The 17,057-nt window shown below is 39.5% G+C and overlaps 2 protein-coding genes and 1 pseudogene across 2 annotated transcripts; all 3 read right to left on the bottom strand.

Moving 5' to 3' along the window:
* Positions 1–1,601: 1,601 nt before the first annotated feature.
* Positions 1,602–3,828, bottom strand: LOC103455412 (protein CANDIDATE G-PROTEIN COUPLED RECEPTOR 2-like; annotated as a pseudogene).
* Positions 3,829–4,663: 835 nt separating this feature from the next.
* On the bottom strand, positions 4,664–8,554 carry LOC103455413 (flavonoid 3'-monooxygenase). Its single transcript, XM_008394995.3, has 3 exons — positions 7,860–8,554; positions 7,110–7,553; positions 4,664–5,435 (listed from the first exon to the last, which is right to left on the bottom strand). Exons 1-3 carry the CDS (start codon positions 8,298–8,300, stop codon positions 4,785–4,787), a joined length of 1,536 nt encoding a protein of 511 aa, XP_008393217.2. The 5' UTR covers positions 8,301–8,554; the 3' UTR covers positions 4,664–4,784.
* Positions 8,555–11,058: 2,504 nt separating this feature from the next.
* LOC103455415 (chaperone protein ClpB1) lies at positions 11,059–15,278 on the bottom strand. The gene is made up of 7 exons (XM_008394996.4): positions 15,068–15,278; positions 13,306–14,491; positions 12,990–13,171; positions 12,247–12,869; positions 11,880–12,159; positions 11,596–11,793; positions 11,059–11,503 (listed from the first exon to the last, which is right to left on the bottom strand). Exons 2-7 carry the CDS (start codon positions 14,456–14,458, stop codon positions 11,201–11,203), a joined length of 2,739 nt encoding a protein of 912 aa, XP_008393218.3. The 5' UTR covers positions 14,459–14,491; positions 15,068–15,278; the 3' UTR covers positions 11,059–11,200.
* Between the last annotated feature and the right edge of the window lie 1,779 nt (positions 15,279–17,057).

The following is a 17,057-nucleotide window of genomic DNA, read 5'->3' as shown; positions in this document are numbered from 1 at the left end:
GGGATCCTCGTTAAGAACTCGTAGCGAAGTGTATAATCCAAGCGAGTCCGACCTAAGCTCATTAAATCTAATCCTGGTGCAGACCAAACAAGGGACTACAGTCCAGTCCAGTCCCCTATAATCCGGTCAAACAAACGAGCCCTTATAGCGTATGTGGATATTTTGACATCTCATTTGAAGATGCTCTTAGGGGATAACAGATTTGAGGATCTCGAAGACAGTGGATGCATCAAGATGAATACAGACGCTAGGTGCTAATTTGGCGACGTCGTTGGGTTCACCGGAGAATTGGAAGTTGAGATTGAAAGGATGGCGGAGGCGGCGAGCTCAAACCGAGCAGTTCCATTCCTTAGTTGCTCGAGAATTGACTCTGCCATGGAGAAAGCTGCTCGGGGACGACGATCGTGGATGGATGTGAAGGCTGATCCCATGAGGGCTTCGTTCTCTAATCTCTATCGCAACTCTAACATTGATTAAAAAAGAAAAGAAAAAAGAGAGAGGCAGGATATGAACAGACTGCCATTAAACTAATTGAAAAACATTTAATAATTAATTAAAAAATATTTTGAAGCTGCTGCTTTGCTGCCATTCCATGTCATGCCACATAGGATTTGGCATTTCGGTTGGAAGCATTAGTTGCTGTCTTTTTGTACTGTTATGGCTTATGTGGACATTTTGACATCTCATTTGAAGATGCTCTTAGCGCATAACAGATTTGAGGATCTCGAAGACAGTGGATGCATCAAGATGTATAAAGACGCTAGGTGCTAATTGGGCGACGGGTTAGGGCTAGCTCCTAGGCGGAGGCTTAAGCAGACTAGACGGATTTAGATAAATTTATTATATTTTGTATAATAACTACCTTAATATACTAAAAAAAAGATACATAATAAGCTGCCAATTTTATTTCTAAACTTTAATTTTAGCTCATTACACCATTGAAAATTTATAATTAATAGTTTATTCTCGAACTTTAGTTTTAACTGATCACATGTTCAACATTTATAATTGGCCTATTATAAAAGTTAAAAGATGAATCTGGCTAGTTATAAAAGTTCAGGGAAAAATCCTATTTTGTTCACAAGATTAACAAAATTGATCATTTTGGGCAATTTCCCTAAAATTTCTAGATGGTCTGTAATTTTCATTTTTGTTTCAAAGTAACGGAGTTATTTAACAGAACAATAAACCCCGAAATACTATTGACGGCTTTCCTTCCCGAAACTTGTATGGAGCTGCCAATTTTCTCTCTAAACTTTAATTTTAGCTCATTACCCCGGTGGACTTTTATAATTGGTTAGTTTCTCCCTAAACTTTAGTTTTAATTGAACTCTCTCAACTTTTATACTGGGTTAATTCCCCCCTAAATCCTAAACACTAAAAGTGAACCAAAAAGTGTACGGAGTGAACCAGTGGGAAAGAAGAAGAATGAAAAAAAAAAAATGTGTTGGTCACATTAAGGATAAATTTATATTTTTACAATTATAAAATTAAAGTTTACGATAAAATTGGTCAATTATAAAAGTTAAAAGATAAGATTGACTAGTTATAAAAGTTCAAGAGAAATTGGCAGCTCCTTACGAATTCAAGGGATCGACAAGTACCTCAAACAATTATACTATTCCATATTCCGAGAATTAAAATAAGTGCGGTATGACTATTTTGGAGTGCTATTAGGTACAAAACGGCGATTAACACCCTAATCATTTTATACAGGAATCTCTGCCTACTTTACTCGCAAAACTCAACATTTATCTGTTCAAGTTATTTACAAAGTATACAAAAGGCCAGCCTTCTTTCTGCTGAACTTACACATTCACAAGTTACCGATGGTCCGACGGACTAATCCCAATCGGCGTCAAAGAATCCAGCATCCTTCATCTCGGAGTAATACGCGTTCTCCAGGAGAAAACTTTCTTCCTGTAAACATCACAACGTAGGTTTGCAATTGCACGATAATTACTTACGGCACAAGTTATTGAAAACCCGGAAATGCTGTTTAACCATTATTGAGAAGAATGATCGCCTGGAAAAAATCGGCTACAAAAATCATGTACAGAGAAGGAAGATAGAGTGTGTGGTAGCATATATCTGTCAAATTGTACAACCTGCAGGATATGCACCAATTCAAAGTTGAAATTGCAAGAATTTGAGCTAATGAATGTATCATGGTTCTAAATTTGTACTTAATTTCGAGTACCAGATTCCGAAACTAGCTCCAATTCCAGCAAGCCCGCAACCAAACGACGCCAGAGCACAAAGTACAAACATTACGACGATGTAGTTGTAGGATGCTGGTCTGGCTGCAGAAGATTAGAAGATAACCGCACATTAGATTTGTAAATTCCGGCAAAAGCAGTACAAGTGGAATTAGAAATGTACTCACGAGGTAACTTCTCTCTCGATTTTGAAAAATGCACAAACAATATGAAGCCATAAAGTGCAGTAAGCAATAATTTGTGGATGAGCCACAAGCCCCACTTCACTCCAAATGTACTTCCGATGCCAACGATGAACAGCGGTACCCCAAACCCGAATACATAGATTACCTGAAAATGAATTTTGCAACGAAAACAATTGTTGTGAAACATTATGACGATGTAGAACAAACCCGAATGCATACAATTACAAAAACAATTGTCGTAAAACATTTACCAACAAGAATTCTCAATGTCATGCTAAAACAACCAAACGCCAGACTTGTTCATTGATCAAAACCGATTATCAAAGCTTACTATTATGTAGACTTCTTCAATGTGCTAAAAGAAAAGCACTAGACTTTGACAATGGCCAAAGCAGCAGGTGATCAGTCAATTGCTCACTCTGCCTCTGCAGACATAACATCTATACGAATTACGATCAAAGGTAACAAAATGGATTTTCGCAACGAAATTCTAGCACACTATGAAGTAACAGAAATTGCATTTCATATACCAGGAAAACTGAGATCGAAATGGTTGATCCCATCTCGACCTACTGAAACTAAAACGAAAATACGAATTTGATATAGCTGAAATCACAAAAAGCATACACAATTAAACCGATTCTTCGTCAATGTAGCGAAAAGGCGATTACACTGATTAGTAATTACCTTAAGCAATGTGTCTACACCAACAGCAATCCCAGAAACAAGGAAAGTATGAGCTAAAGCTTCAACCCCACTTGCATAATTCCCCTGGAGCAAGAAACCCACCAAGCTAATCTCAATCCCAGCATTGCAGAACCCGTAAACAACGACAACAAATTCCAAGCGACCTCCTTCCCACCTGAGCACTGCCATGCCTGCATCGAAAAATCAAACACCAAATCGCACTCGAATCACAAAACTGTACAAACCCACAACGCAAAACCTTCAAAATTTGAAAACCCACGAACCTGAAGAGCGCACCAGGCGAGGTTGAGAAGGCTTGCGACCCACACAAGGGCATAATAGGAAATCATGATGTATGATCTTCCATTGGAGAGCTTGATGACGTTCTTCTTGGCGTGGAACGCTAAGTAAACCACGAAAACGACTGCAGGAACCACCAGAACGGCGTCGTACCAGATACCATGGCACTCCGGCAAGATGACGACGGAAAAGCTCTGATCTTGACCGTTGATTATAGCTGGGAGGCTCGGGATCGGCGAGTTGACCGACGTGTTGAAGTGTTCCTGAAGGTCCGTCGCCATTGCCGCGGGGACAGATTGGGTTCAGGGACAAAACCCTGAAATGGACGGCTCAGATTCGAATTGGTGAGCTCGCATTTTGAGATGAAACGACAATCGGAATTTCAGAGGGAGAGAGCGAGGGAGAGAGTTCGTTGTTTTTGGTCGTTGCAGAGAAGAAAGCACTTGGATTTTGGTGGTTCTGTATCTACGACATCGTTTTGGCCAAAAACCCCCATTCAATTATCCAATCATTGTTAGTTAATATCAAATTATCATTATTAACGATACTCATCTGCCTTCTCTTTTAATTTTGAAAGGAAGAAATGTTATGGAGACTCGTCAATTCTCGACGTTAACTCTTCATAAATTCTTTGTCATTTCACAGTTTAACATTACTTCTCGTGTCAAGATTAAAAAGATTGTGCCGGAAATATGCATGACAGAAAATCTATGAAGAGTTTAACTTTTAAGAATCTCCTTAGCATTTTTCGATGAGAATAAATAATTTAACTATTTTTTTTTCCAATAAAAAAACCATTCATCCTTAATTGTTTTGATGATTAAATGACATTTGCAGTATGAATATCTTTAAGTAATTTATATATTTTTAGTGATAATCTTATGTAATCTATTATGTAGGGGCAATCGGTGAATTGCCCTGGTACTTCTTGGGTTCATACATTTTTTTCTCCTCATATGATACATGAATTATTATATATTATCGTTTATTAAAAAATATATATACAATAATATTTAAACTTTTAACAAACAAATTATATACAAGAATATTCAAATTTGGATATAAAAAGATAATACGTTTTCCCAGCTGACTTGACTACATCAATGTTTGCTCTTGGTATCTTGTGTGGGATTTAGTTAAAATACTTACATATATTTAAGATATTTTAAGTAAAATAACGGACACGACAAGCAGATCATCGAGTCTCAAACAAAGAAGCACTTCTACTTGCAAACAACACAAAGAAAATACTAGACACACTTTCTTGTAGAATTCTTGGAGAAACAAAACCACCATTTCATTCAACTTAACATCCAAACCAAACGTGAATACTAGTAACAAAGACAACAAATTTTCCATAAAATCATCACCACCACATAGCACTCTCAAGAATTCAAGATGATGATGCATTGTATGCATGAGGGGCTAGCCTGTTACGCGGGTGCACCATTAACGGTGCGGCTCTTTGTAGGGTGAGCCCATAGGCCTCGTCCATGTTCAACTTCTCAGGGGTCAGCCCATCGGCCAAGGTCCAATCAAAACCATGGACCAGGGTTGCAGTCATCAGAGACACCATCCGCAACCCAAGGCTCATCCCGGCACATATTCTACGCCCGGCCCCGAACGGTATGACCTCGAAGTCATTCCCCCTAATGTCGACATTGGGCTTCTCACCTCCCGACATGAACCGCTCGGGCCTAAACTCGAGCGGTTCGGACCATTGATCCGGATCGCGAGATACGGCCCATACGTTGACCAAGAGAGTGGCACCCTTAGGAATGTGAAATCCGTTGATTTCGCAACTCTCGGTCGCCATTCGGGGAAGAGAGAGCGGGGTGGATGGGTGGAGCCGGAAGGTTTCCTTGATCACGGCTTGGAGGTAGGTCAGGTTGGGCAGGTCCGATTCGGTTACGAGCCGGTCCCGACCCACGACTTGATCCAGCTCTTGTTGGAGTTGGGCTAGAATTTTGGGGTGGCGAAGGAGTTCGGCTATGGCCCATTCCACTGTGCTTGATGACGTGTCAGTGCCAGCTGTAAACATGTTCTGTGTGCATGAAAAATATTATGGGTCAGTCATTTGGTATTTGAGATAAATTTTTAATTATGTCAGACACAGCACGGTACATCAAATGTTGTAATACAATAGGTTAAACATTTTTTTAAATGTCCAACTAGTTATATTTTTACACTTGGACACCGTTGAAAAATCTCTCAATATTTAGTAAGACACCTGAATCAATTTTAAAGAACCAGAAGGTGCACGTTAATATGTGCCATAAATTATAAAAAGACAGATCCCTTTCATCTTACAAAATTTAATTTCGATCACCAAATTCATGCCAAGTGTATGAAAATATTTAAAAACATGCGGTGTGGAAGTTACGAGAAAATCTGATGATCTCCAGAACATATATTTCTGTCTGTTTATCGTATATCGTGTGATAAAAATTATTTTATGTTTTAAATTTAAAATTAAATATTTATATATTACCTAATAAAACTTATCATACGATACAATAAATTAACACGATTAATTGATCATTCAAATCCCGACGAAAAGAATCCGAAAAAGTCCCTTATCCTTATTTAAATAGCTTTTTGTAGTAGTTTGACAGTCAAGGAGCGGGGGGGATCCACTAATGACATATTTTAAAGTTTCACGTGAGAGAGAGGTCACGTGGCCAACTGGAAAAGAAAATTACTTTTCTAACCTACCAAATATATGAAAACAGGAAGAAAAAGTAAAAATGTTTTTTTTTTTTTGAATTTTGGGGAAATTAGTAAAAATAGTGCATATTAACTTTCTAGCTTGCCAGTCTCCCAAAAAAATTGAAAAATAAATAAGGTAAAAATCTTTACGTTCTTTTCTTTTGAGGAAAAAGTAAATTAATTAAGACAAAGAGAAACCTCGAGGCCATCCAAGGTTTTTTAAAGAGGAATGAGGATTATTTCCAGAATCTCTTTACGAGGATTTTAGAAATTCTTCAATTATATCAAATCATCATATATCGTGCGGTCGTAAATTATTATAATTTTTAATTTATGATTAAATATAAATAGTACTTGATAAAAAATGACCATATGATGTACAATAAACGAATTTGATTTGAAGATCTCCGAGATTATCACATAGGCGATCCAGAATCCTCATTCTTTTACAACGTTGACATGTCATGTCCAATTCAATAATTGAGTTACGACATATTGTATTATTGTTTGCAAAAGTCATAAGCCCCCACACACTTTGCATGTGAAAGAAGTTATTTTGTTTTTAGAAAATACATGGAAAAGAGAAGTTGGAGAGGAATATGAAAGATAGAGGGAGTGAGAGAAAACGTGAGAGTGGAGAGGATTTTATATTTTTATTTTAAAAAATTAGAGATATGTTACGAAGACATGTGAAAAAAAATATTTGTATCGAAATTACATACCACCTGTGGTTTTCTTTTGCGATAAAAGAGCAAATTATCTTTTTACTTTATTTTAATTAATAAAGAGATTTTTTTTATAGGTAATTTAAATTTAAGCGGGTTGATTGTTGCACATCAATTTTTCACTTCCTGCACATTTTTTTTACAATTAAATTGATCAAATTGAATTTGTTAGGCCAAATAAAAAAAATATATGTGGAAGATTAAAAATCGTTTCAAATAATTACTTCCCTTAGAGAGAGAGAGAGAGAGAGAGAGAGAGAGAGAGAGAGAGAGGAGCTACGTACCAAAAGCAAAGCTTTAATCTCAGTGTCTGTGAGCTTGGCGCCCTCACCGTCGGCATCCTCCTTGAGCGACAGCAACGTCGTCAGCATGTCGACGTGCTTCCCTCCGCGGCTCCTCTTGTGCTCTTCAACAATGGCGGTCAAGAAGGCATCGAACCTCTTGTGTAGCTTCTTCATCTTTCCCGCCACCCCCTGCAAGTCCAGCCACTCTAGGGAGGGGATGAAGTCGCCGATGTTGAATACTCCGGCCAACACCATCATCTCCACCACCATGGACTTGAACTCATCCGCCTTTGGGTCTTCGCCGCCCATGCCGTTGCCGAAGAGCCTCCGTCCTACCATCACCCGCCCTAGGGCGTTCACCGTGCACACGTTCAGTAGTTGCGCCAAGTTCACTGGCTTTGACCCTGCACTTGCTAATCCATGTGCAAGCACACCTACCTCCTCCTATAATATTAAAACAATTACAAATTGTAATTAAATATCCCAAATGAAAAAATTACTTTGCAAACAAAATTTGAGAAATGCTTTTAAATGACTAAAAGCGCTTTTGAGAACAGCACTTAAGATCATAGGGAAAATCAACGTTTTCGATTGCACTTAAACAAGATTTAGTTCGTTTTTCTTTTATTTTTCAGTTTCCGATTGATTGAAAATTAATAAAACATGCATTAATAATGAAACGTAGGGAAAATCAACGTAAAAAGGGACGAAGTCAATGAAGACGACGGCCGGATTGGCCGGATTGCTGACCTGGCGAACGTGTTTAAGATCATCCAGAGCCTTGCCGGAGAACAAATGGACGGAGCTGATCTTCCGCAACAATCGCCACCGTGGACCGTACGGCGCGAACACCAAGTCTTGGTAGTTGTAAGCGAGATGCTTGGCGCCGGAGTTGGGTGGCCGGCTCGAGAAATTAGCGTCATGGGTCTTCAGAAACTGTGACGCCACGGAGGCGGAGGCGGCAACAACCACGTCAACAAACCCCAAGCGGAGGTGCATGAGGGGTCCATACTGACGGGCCAAAGCCGCCAGAGAGTGGTGGGGAACGGGGCCTAAGTGGGGCAGGTTCCCTACTACAGGCCAAGGTTTCGGCCCCGGCGGAAGAGGCAGAGAGTGACGGCTCCCGCCAGGGGCAAATATCCGGTATAAGAAGAAGGCAAAGACGACGGTGAAGACTATGAGAACAAACATGCTGTTTAGATTGTGTGTGGAGTTCAGTGTATAGTGGTGTTGGATACAATATATAGGAGGGTGGGCAGAGGGAGGGTTCCGGTGCGCTGGGTAGGTTGGGATCGTGTTCAATTTGTTGGGTGGGTTAGGTTGAATTTTCACTAATAGTTTATCTAGTTTTTAATTTTTGTATTGGGGGTTAGAACTTAGGAATGGTAGATGCACATTTTTTTGAAGGTTGGATATGTAAGAAGATGAGATGGGAATTAATTAATATGAATTAATTATGTGTACATTATTATTTTTGTTTCGGTTTTGACTAGGAATATGCCATGGCTTTTCCAAGTGGTTCTATTTTATTTTATGTTTAATCTTTAATTTGTTGTGGTAATGTGACCTTGGGTTTCTTGTGGATTGTTTATAGCCATAGTTTGGTATAAGTATGTGAGGTCTTAGTGACAAATAAATTTAGCTAGAATTGGTGGTTTTGTTGTTCAAAATTAATGAGGAGGTCTTAGGTTTAAAACACCATGTGTGCTTATTTACATTCCAATTTTTACAAATTTTCTTAAAGACTCGAAAACATTAATTTTTTTTTAGTCTTATATTGATGAGGTTAGTAAATAAAAAAAAACCTCACGATTTATACAAAAACACTTTAAAAGTTCAGATGAAAAATAAAACTTATAATCTATCTACTTATAAGCTCAAAGTTTTTTGGTTTCCTTCTCTTGATACAAAATGAATTAGTTATTCCGTATTTCTAAATTATTGAGTTTGACATGTTTTTAAATATAATTTTATCAATGTCTTACATGTGAAAACAAACGATTTTTTTTAGATGAAGTGAAGGCATATATTTTGACATTGTCTCGGATTTCAAAAATCTCTGGACCGATCCTGAAGAAGCTGGTTTACAATCACCCACGTCAAAGAATATTGTGTCCGTTCTTTAGATGCTACCTAAATAAATGATCGGACTGAGGTCCCTGCATGGCGACAATGATAGGCCTACAAGTACAGACGTAGGACAAAAGACTAGAAAGCTACACACACACACAAAAGTTTTTCTATTCTCGGATTAAATAGTTTTATTGTTTTTGTGGTTGCTTCGACAACTTGTTGTGGCCTTTTTGTTTTAGCAATGTTGTCGCCTCGCTTGTTTGAGCGACAGCTTTGTGTGGACATTGACTACCTGTTTAGGCCCAAAATAGTAGTTTGGGCCGAGTATAGAATCATTCTCGGTCCGAAAGGCCTTGCGACAAGGGTGCTATGGATCGTTCTGTGCGTGAGCCTCCAAACCTAGGTTGGCTAGGTCATGACGTAAAACAGGTCGAGTCGTAGTGCAATAAGGAGTCTCGGCAGAATTAATAACCCGAAAGCGAATCCGGTTCAATAAGGGACTAGGTTCACAGTCATAATGAAAGTAGGATTGGTCGAGTCAGTGTTTGATCAGGAGAAGAAGTCCTAGTCCGAATAGGGTTTTAACTCGACCTTGGGGGATCCGTTGCTATAAATAGAAGAGGCTGTGCATCATTCAAAGCTCCCTGCAATTCAACACAAAACTGCCCTGCGCAAACTTTCTCAACAACTTTGAGATTTTTTCTTTTTTTTTTTCTCGCTGACACATCTTCCGTTGGCATCAACAGCACTGTGGAAGCAACCGGTGATATCATAAGTCGGCATAGATAGCTCTGTCATCGTAGAATCAGTCGGTCTCGCAGTATCTTCCGTTGGCATCAACAGCACTGCAGCGAGGACGGTTGGTTATCTATCCAAGTCTCGGTCGAGAAGGATTTCCGGATCCTTATTGATTGAGGTCATCTCATTAGCCTCCTCGGCGAAGTGAGGTGTTACAGTATATCGAGCTCGGCGCATTGCACGCCGAGTTATTTTATGATTGGATACTCCCAAGTGGGATTTAGAGTTCGGTATTCGGATGACCGAATCACGTTCACTATTAAAACTTATATTTGCTTTGAGTATTTATGCCTTACACTTTGGTGTCGATTCGACGTGAGTTTACTCTGACGAATAACATCAATGTGACTGAATCCGACGACGACGACCCGTGAACTTCGTAAGAATAGTAACCTTGTATTCAGGTTCGAGAACCCAAGAGGCCGAGACGCGTTCCTTCCTCGATCGCAATCGCAAGACGCAGAAGTCAGCCGCGCACCCAATGCAACATCAACAAATTTACTCCTCGGCCGAGCTCGGCCGACGAGTTGGCACGCCCCGCATTCACCGAAGAACGTAGTTAGCTTATAGATTACTCGGTTTGCGCGCCACGTAGGCTTGGTAGTTTCTAGGGTCAACAGTACCAAATTTGATGTTTTTGTCTTTGCATAAATTTGATCGCTGGAGAATATGTACCTAATATGACATTGTATTGTTCGGTTCTTATGAATGAAATCACTCTGCCGTTGCTCTTCAAAATAAAATTCATTTCTTTTAATTTTATTGCGTATATATACGAACTTACATTCTTAAATTTATACGATGATATATTGTTTATGCGTCGTGAAGTATTTGTTGACATTATCGACACTTTCGATGAACTTGGTTACGTAGTGCAGCTAACCTCCATTATATTTAGGTAGTGGGCTGCATATAACAGAAAATTTTAGCATGTTCTCCAATGAATCACACACTGAGGTTTTAACCGTTAAAACTGAAACTTTAGCAGTTACATCTTGTGTCGAAATTCCGGACGCATAAGCGGAATTTTTAGCCGTTAAATCATTAATCAGGACATATAATAAGATACACCGCAACATATTAAAAATCACTTTTAATTATACAAATCAACCCAGTACCAAAGAAGTAAGACAAAAAACACACAGTTAAAACAGTTGGAACATCATTACAGACACTCTGCAGAAAACAGAAGAGTTTCCTTACAAGTTCGCAACCTATTTTTACTCATCCATGTCAAGATCTTCATCCATTTCCTCAATCTTCATCTTCTTCACAGCCTGTTCGGCATCAGACCTCGGCCCGTTGGTGTTCGGGATGTGGATCAACACATCCGACTTCTGCCCGGTCGCCGCATTGACAAGCCCTCCGTTCTTCTCAACCCTATACACCAGCCCGCTTCCGGTTGGCGCTGCATCTATGAACACGGTCGAGTTTTCATCTATTTCTTCTCGCACAAGCATCCGCGACAACTCCGTCACCACCTTCTTCTCCAGCCATCTCCGAATAGGTCTGGCACCGTAAACCTGAAGACGAAAAAAGATAAATTGTTTAGTGTTTCATATCACACAGGAGTACGCAGAGAAAAGATTTTTGGATTCGTAAAACCGATACTCACGGGATCATAACTCTCGTCCAGAATGTATTCCAACGCTGCATCGGTGACTGCCATAGCGATGCCCCTCTCGGCCAGTCGGGCTGCAACATCTTTCATTTGCAATCTGGCAACCTTCCTCAGTTGGTCGTGAGAAAGAGGATCGAATACAACGATCTCATCGAGACGATTCAGCAGCTCCGGCCTAAAGTGCTTTCTCACCTATGCAAGAACCATACTAGTTAAGTATTGAAAGAACGAAGCGATACGCAATCATAATTCAAATTTGGGGTAACCAAAGATGATACCTGTTGCATAACTTTATCGCGAGCAACCTGCATCGAACACTTGCCCATCAAACCGGAGAGGAGATGTTCTGCTCCCAAGTTTGAAGTCATGATGATCACCGTGTTTCTGAAATCAACTGTCCGGCCTTGTCCATCGGTCAGTCTTCCATCATCCAGGACTTGCAGGAGAGTGTTGAAAACGGCGGTGTGAGCCTTCTCCACTTCATCAAACAATACAACACTGTAAGGCCTCCGCCTCACGGCCTCCGTGAGTTGCCCGCCTTCATCGTGACCAATATACCTGTAAAATATGAATGAGTCAGAATTCATAATGCCGCAGCTGAGCTCACAAACATGCTCGAGCGAAGAAAACTAAAAATGCAATTACCCAGGGGGAGCGCCAATTAAGCGCGAGACAGAATGTTGTTCCATATACTCGGACATGTCAATTCTGACAATCAGATTCTCGTCATCAAAAAGTTGTTCAGCAAGCGCCTTCGCAAGCTCGGTTTTACCGACACCAGTTGGACCCAAGAAGAGGAAGGAACCAGTAGGTTGTTGTGGCCTTCCTAGCCCCGCTCTTGACCTTAAAACTGCCTCGGCGACAGCATCAACTGCCTGGTCTTGCCCCACTACTCTCTTATGCAACCTTTCCGCAAGTCCAATTAACCTTTCTTTGTCATTCTGGCCCAGCCGTGTGACAGGTATGCCGGTCCAACGGCTTACCACCTCTGCAATTTGTTCTGGTCCAACAGTCTCTGTCAAAATCAAGTTTTCGTCGGTACTGCCTTCAAGCTTTGCAATGGTGGTTTCCACTTCCTGAATAGCGCCATAACGCAAATCAGCAGCCCTAGCCAAATCATATCTTCTTTCGGCCTCTGCTAAAGCTACCAAGAGCTCTTCACGCTTCTGCTTAAGCTTTCGAAGCTCATCAACCCTTTCCTTCTCCTTTCGATACTTCATCACCAGTGGCTGAAGCTTGTCTCTCAGTTCATCAAGCTCTTTTCGCACCTGAGAATAAAATGGCAGAACAACGAACATAAGAACAAAGAAAGACCAAGATATTGAATAGCTACATCTGCGACTTCATCAGACAAATATTCTCTAATAAGTTATGGATCAAGTAATCACCTCGACAAGACGAGCTTTGCTAGCTTTGTCCTTTTCTCTCTCAAGTGCATGAAGCTCAATTTCCAGCTGCATCCTCTTCCTTTCGAGGTTATCGATTTCTTCAGGTTGGCTGTCAAGTTGGACTCTCACATTCGCACAAGCTTCGTCAACTAGATCAATCGCCTTGTCAGGGAGATGTCGCCCTACAAAACAAAAGCAAAGAGGAAAACTTCAATACCAAGTAATTTTTCACAGAACATTCAATTCAACATCGAATGCTAAAAAATACCTAAACATAGAAAATAGACCACAATTGTTAGCCATTTTTAATTCATACCTGTGATGTATCGACTCGAAAGCTGTGCAGCAACAACAAGAGCTCTGTCCAGAATCCGAACACCATGATGACCCTCATACTTCTCTTTCAAACCTCGAAGGATGCTAATTGTATCCGGAACACTAGGCTCCGCCACATAAACCTGCTGGAACCTTCTCTCAAATGCCGCATCCTTCTCTACATATTTTCTGTACTCCTCAAGAGTTGTTGCGCCAATGCACCGAAGTTGCCCCCGCGCGAGCATTGGCTTGAACAGGTTGGCTGCATCCATGGATCCCTCCGTCCTTCCGGCGCCTAGAACAAGGTGAATTTCATCAATAAACAGAATCACCTTCCCCTCAGCCTCTTCCACTTCCTTCAAAACCGCCTTTAACCGCTCCTCAAACTCCCCTCGATACTTGGCCCCGGCCACCAAAGCTCCCATATCCAATGCAATGAGCCTCACATCGGCCAGATTACTAGGGATATCCCCACCGACTATCCTCTGAGCCAGCCCTTCAACCACAGCAGTCTTCCCAACTCCCGGCTCTCCAATTAGAACAGGGTTGTTCTTAGTCCTCCTCGAAAGAATCCTCACCACTCTCCTTATCTCCTCGTCACGGCCAATAACCGGGTCAAGTTTCCCGGCCTGCTCAACAAGGTCCCGTCCATAAGTCTTCAATGCCTGAAATGTAGTATCGCCAGAAGCACTCTCCACCTTCTTCCCTTCCTTCCCACGAAGCTTTTCGACTTCAGATTTCACTCTGGCCGTGGCAATGCCGGCTTCCTTCAACAAGTCCCCAATCTGGGAATCCTCAAGAAGACCAAGAATCAACTGATCAACGGCCAAGTGTGTGTCCCCTCTCGCCTTCTGCGCTGACTGCGCTCTCCTAATCACTTTGATGAGAGATGAACTAGCTGGGATTTCATCCGGCGGAGGTGACTGAGATGGGAGCTTCTTCAGGGCTTGGTTGAACACCCTCTCCACAGACTTCGGAGCGTCTGCACTGCCACCGGCATTGGCAATGGCTTGGCTGAAAATGCCACTGGGATCAGATACCAATGTTGTTGCAAGATGGAGCGGCGTGAACTGCGCGTGGCCAGCATCCATGGCCAGGCCATGAGCTCCGGCAATAGTCTCATTGGTCTTGTGGGTAAACTTATCAGGATTCATTTTCCTTCACCAATTAATGATACCTAACAATCACTGTAAACAACATGGGTGAGATAATTAAAAAAATACAGTAAAAATTCAAACTTTTTGTATAAGTTCCTTCAGTTTAAACAAAACTTAGAATTTTGCATCCGGGAAACTTGGGAAACTTCCAATTCAAATAAAAATTAAAACTCTCCATCTGGGTTTCTTTAATTTCAACTAGAAATTAAAATATTTTATCTGGGTTCTTTTCAATTCAACCCAAGAACACAAAGAACCATTGATCATACTTTTCCCACTTTACGAAATTCATTAACTTCTTCGATTTTTCATCTGGGTAACATGCAATTCAAATAAAAATTAAAACCTTTTCACCTGGGTTCCTTTCAATTCAACTCAACAGTATCGAAAGGCGAAAACAGAGCGTATAAATAAAACCTGCAATCATCGATCATGTCTTCCCAATTTACGAAATTCTTGAACTTCTTCAATTCTTTTTCCGAGATTGAAAAATGACAGAGACTTTACTAAAATTAATTCGTTCAAAACCCAAAACCCATATGGAAATCAACTCTAAAAACTCAAAGATTCACAGAGAGAGAGAAGCAAGAGAAATCTTGGACCTACCTTATGAGGAGGAAGCTGAAGTTTTTCTGCAACAATGGCGGGAAAATCCACAACTGCGTTTCAAGAATTTGATATGGTATTTCCTTCGGTTGATCGAATCGTTGTGAGTTTTTTCTGATGGGTGCTTGGGAGAGTGTGAGTCAGATTTTAAGGAGGATGAAACGACGACACGCAAGCTGCTAGAACATACTAGACGTAGCGGGAAGCTTTCGGGGCCTTTTCGTAATTTCGAGAATGTCTTTTTATATTGTAAAGCACCGACTTTCTCGGATATATTTTTTAATGAGCAGAATACGGATGCGTTCGTCGTATGTCATTTCACAAATAGAGAAAATTTTGATTTTAAGTGGAGAATTATTATTAGTATTTCAAAAATCTCATTATACATTGCATATAAATAATTTTTTTTTTCAAATATATAAAGTTTGGAGTGTAGAATAAGATTTTTGAAGTGCTAATAACACTTCCCTTTAAGTATCATTCCATTTATATAATCATTATGGGTTGTAGGTAGTCCTCTACCATAGTAGTGGAGAAGAATAACGTTCTTGTGTGACGGCATGGGTTCGAATCCCATCAGTGGCAAATTAATTTCTAACTTAACGACAATATCGTTTAACTAAAAAAAATGATTATGGATTATGTGTTTTGTACACGCTGAAATTTTTTTCGTTTTCAACCAAAAATGTCAATTCTTATATGGCGTGACGTGATTATGGATTATGTGTTTTGTACACGTTGAATTTTTTTTCGTATTATCGGAATGTCAATTCTTATATGGCGTGACGTGATTATGGATTATGTGTTTTGTACACGTTGAATTTTTTTTCGTATTATCGGGTAGGTTCCAAATGTATGCTCTGCCATCTATCTCATTATAATTCTTGGTTTCTTAGAGCATCTCCAAATAAAATATCGAAAAGTTTACATCATCAATAACAGTTTAAAAAGACAATCTACCACTTAGAACTACGACAAGCCCACTGTAAGGCTTAGTTATTCTATCATCCCTTTAGTGTACATACTATCGTTTGTTAAAAAAAAAAGACAACCTTAGTGTTTTCAACCAAAAATGTCAATTATTATATGGCGTGACGTGTATTGGCCAAATTTATTTTTAGCTGATTAATAAATGCTCTTTATCATTTTTATTATTGTTTGTTGTTAAAAATATTTATTATAATTATGAAAATTTGAAGGGAAATATTATTAGTATTCCAAAAATCTCATTCTACATTCTCACAAGTGTATTTTCTTTCCAAATATAGAAAGTTTGAAGTGTAGAATGAGATTTTTTGAATGCCAATAACAATTCCCAAATAAATAATATTGTAATTTGACATATCAGATGAAAAACAAACAAAACTTTAAAATATAAGAGTGTCATATAGGCTTTCAAATTTAAACATTTATGTTTAAAATATATTAGAAAAAAATTGTAGTAATGATCTCTCAACTGAAAATTCATGATCATTGTTCTTTTAACTCATCAAAACGTCTCGTTATGGTCTTTTTCATCAACTCCATCAGAATTCCGTCAAAATGAGTCATGTTGGAAGGATTATTACTAAATTGAATTAAAGTTGAGGGACAATTGCTCGGATAATTTAAAGTTGAGGGACAAATTCTCCAATTGGATTAAAGTCGAGCGACCATTGCTACAATTTTTCTATTTGATTTTTCATATTTGCCCCTTGTTTCAATTTCACATACGAGTCACGTAACTCATTTTGACAGAAGTTGTAACAAAGTTGACGAAAATGATCATAGTTGCACATTTTGACAAGTTATGAGAGCAATAGTCATTAAATTTTAGTTGAAGAATCATTACTCCAATTAAATTAAAGTTGAAACCCTATATCTACAATTTCCTCGATAGATTATATCGCCGTCACCAGCAACAATGATGGAAATTTTTTTTCCATATGACTACTTAGTAAAAACACAAAAATTAGTTAAAACTTTCGTTCGTGTGTTACAAATGAGTTGT

The sequence above is a fragment of the Malus domestica genome, chromosome 14 (genome assembly GCF_042453785.1).
Source record: "Malus domestica chromosome 14, GDT2T_hap1".
In the NCBI taxonomy this organism is placed as follows: Eukaryota; Viridiplantae; Streptophyta; class Magnoliopsida; order Rosales; family Rosaceae; genus Malus; species Malus domestica.
The sequence above is the reverse complement of the archived record's forward strand: the minus strand, read 5'-3'. Positions and strand labels throughout refer to the sequence as shown.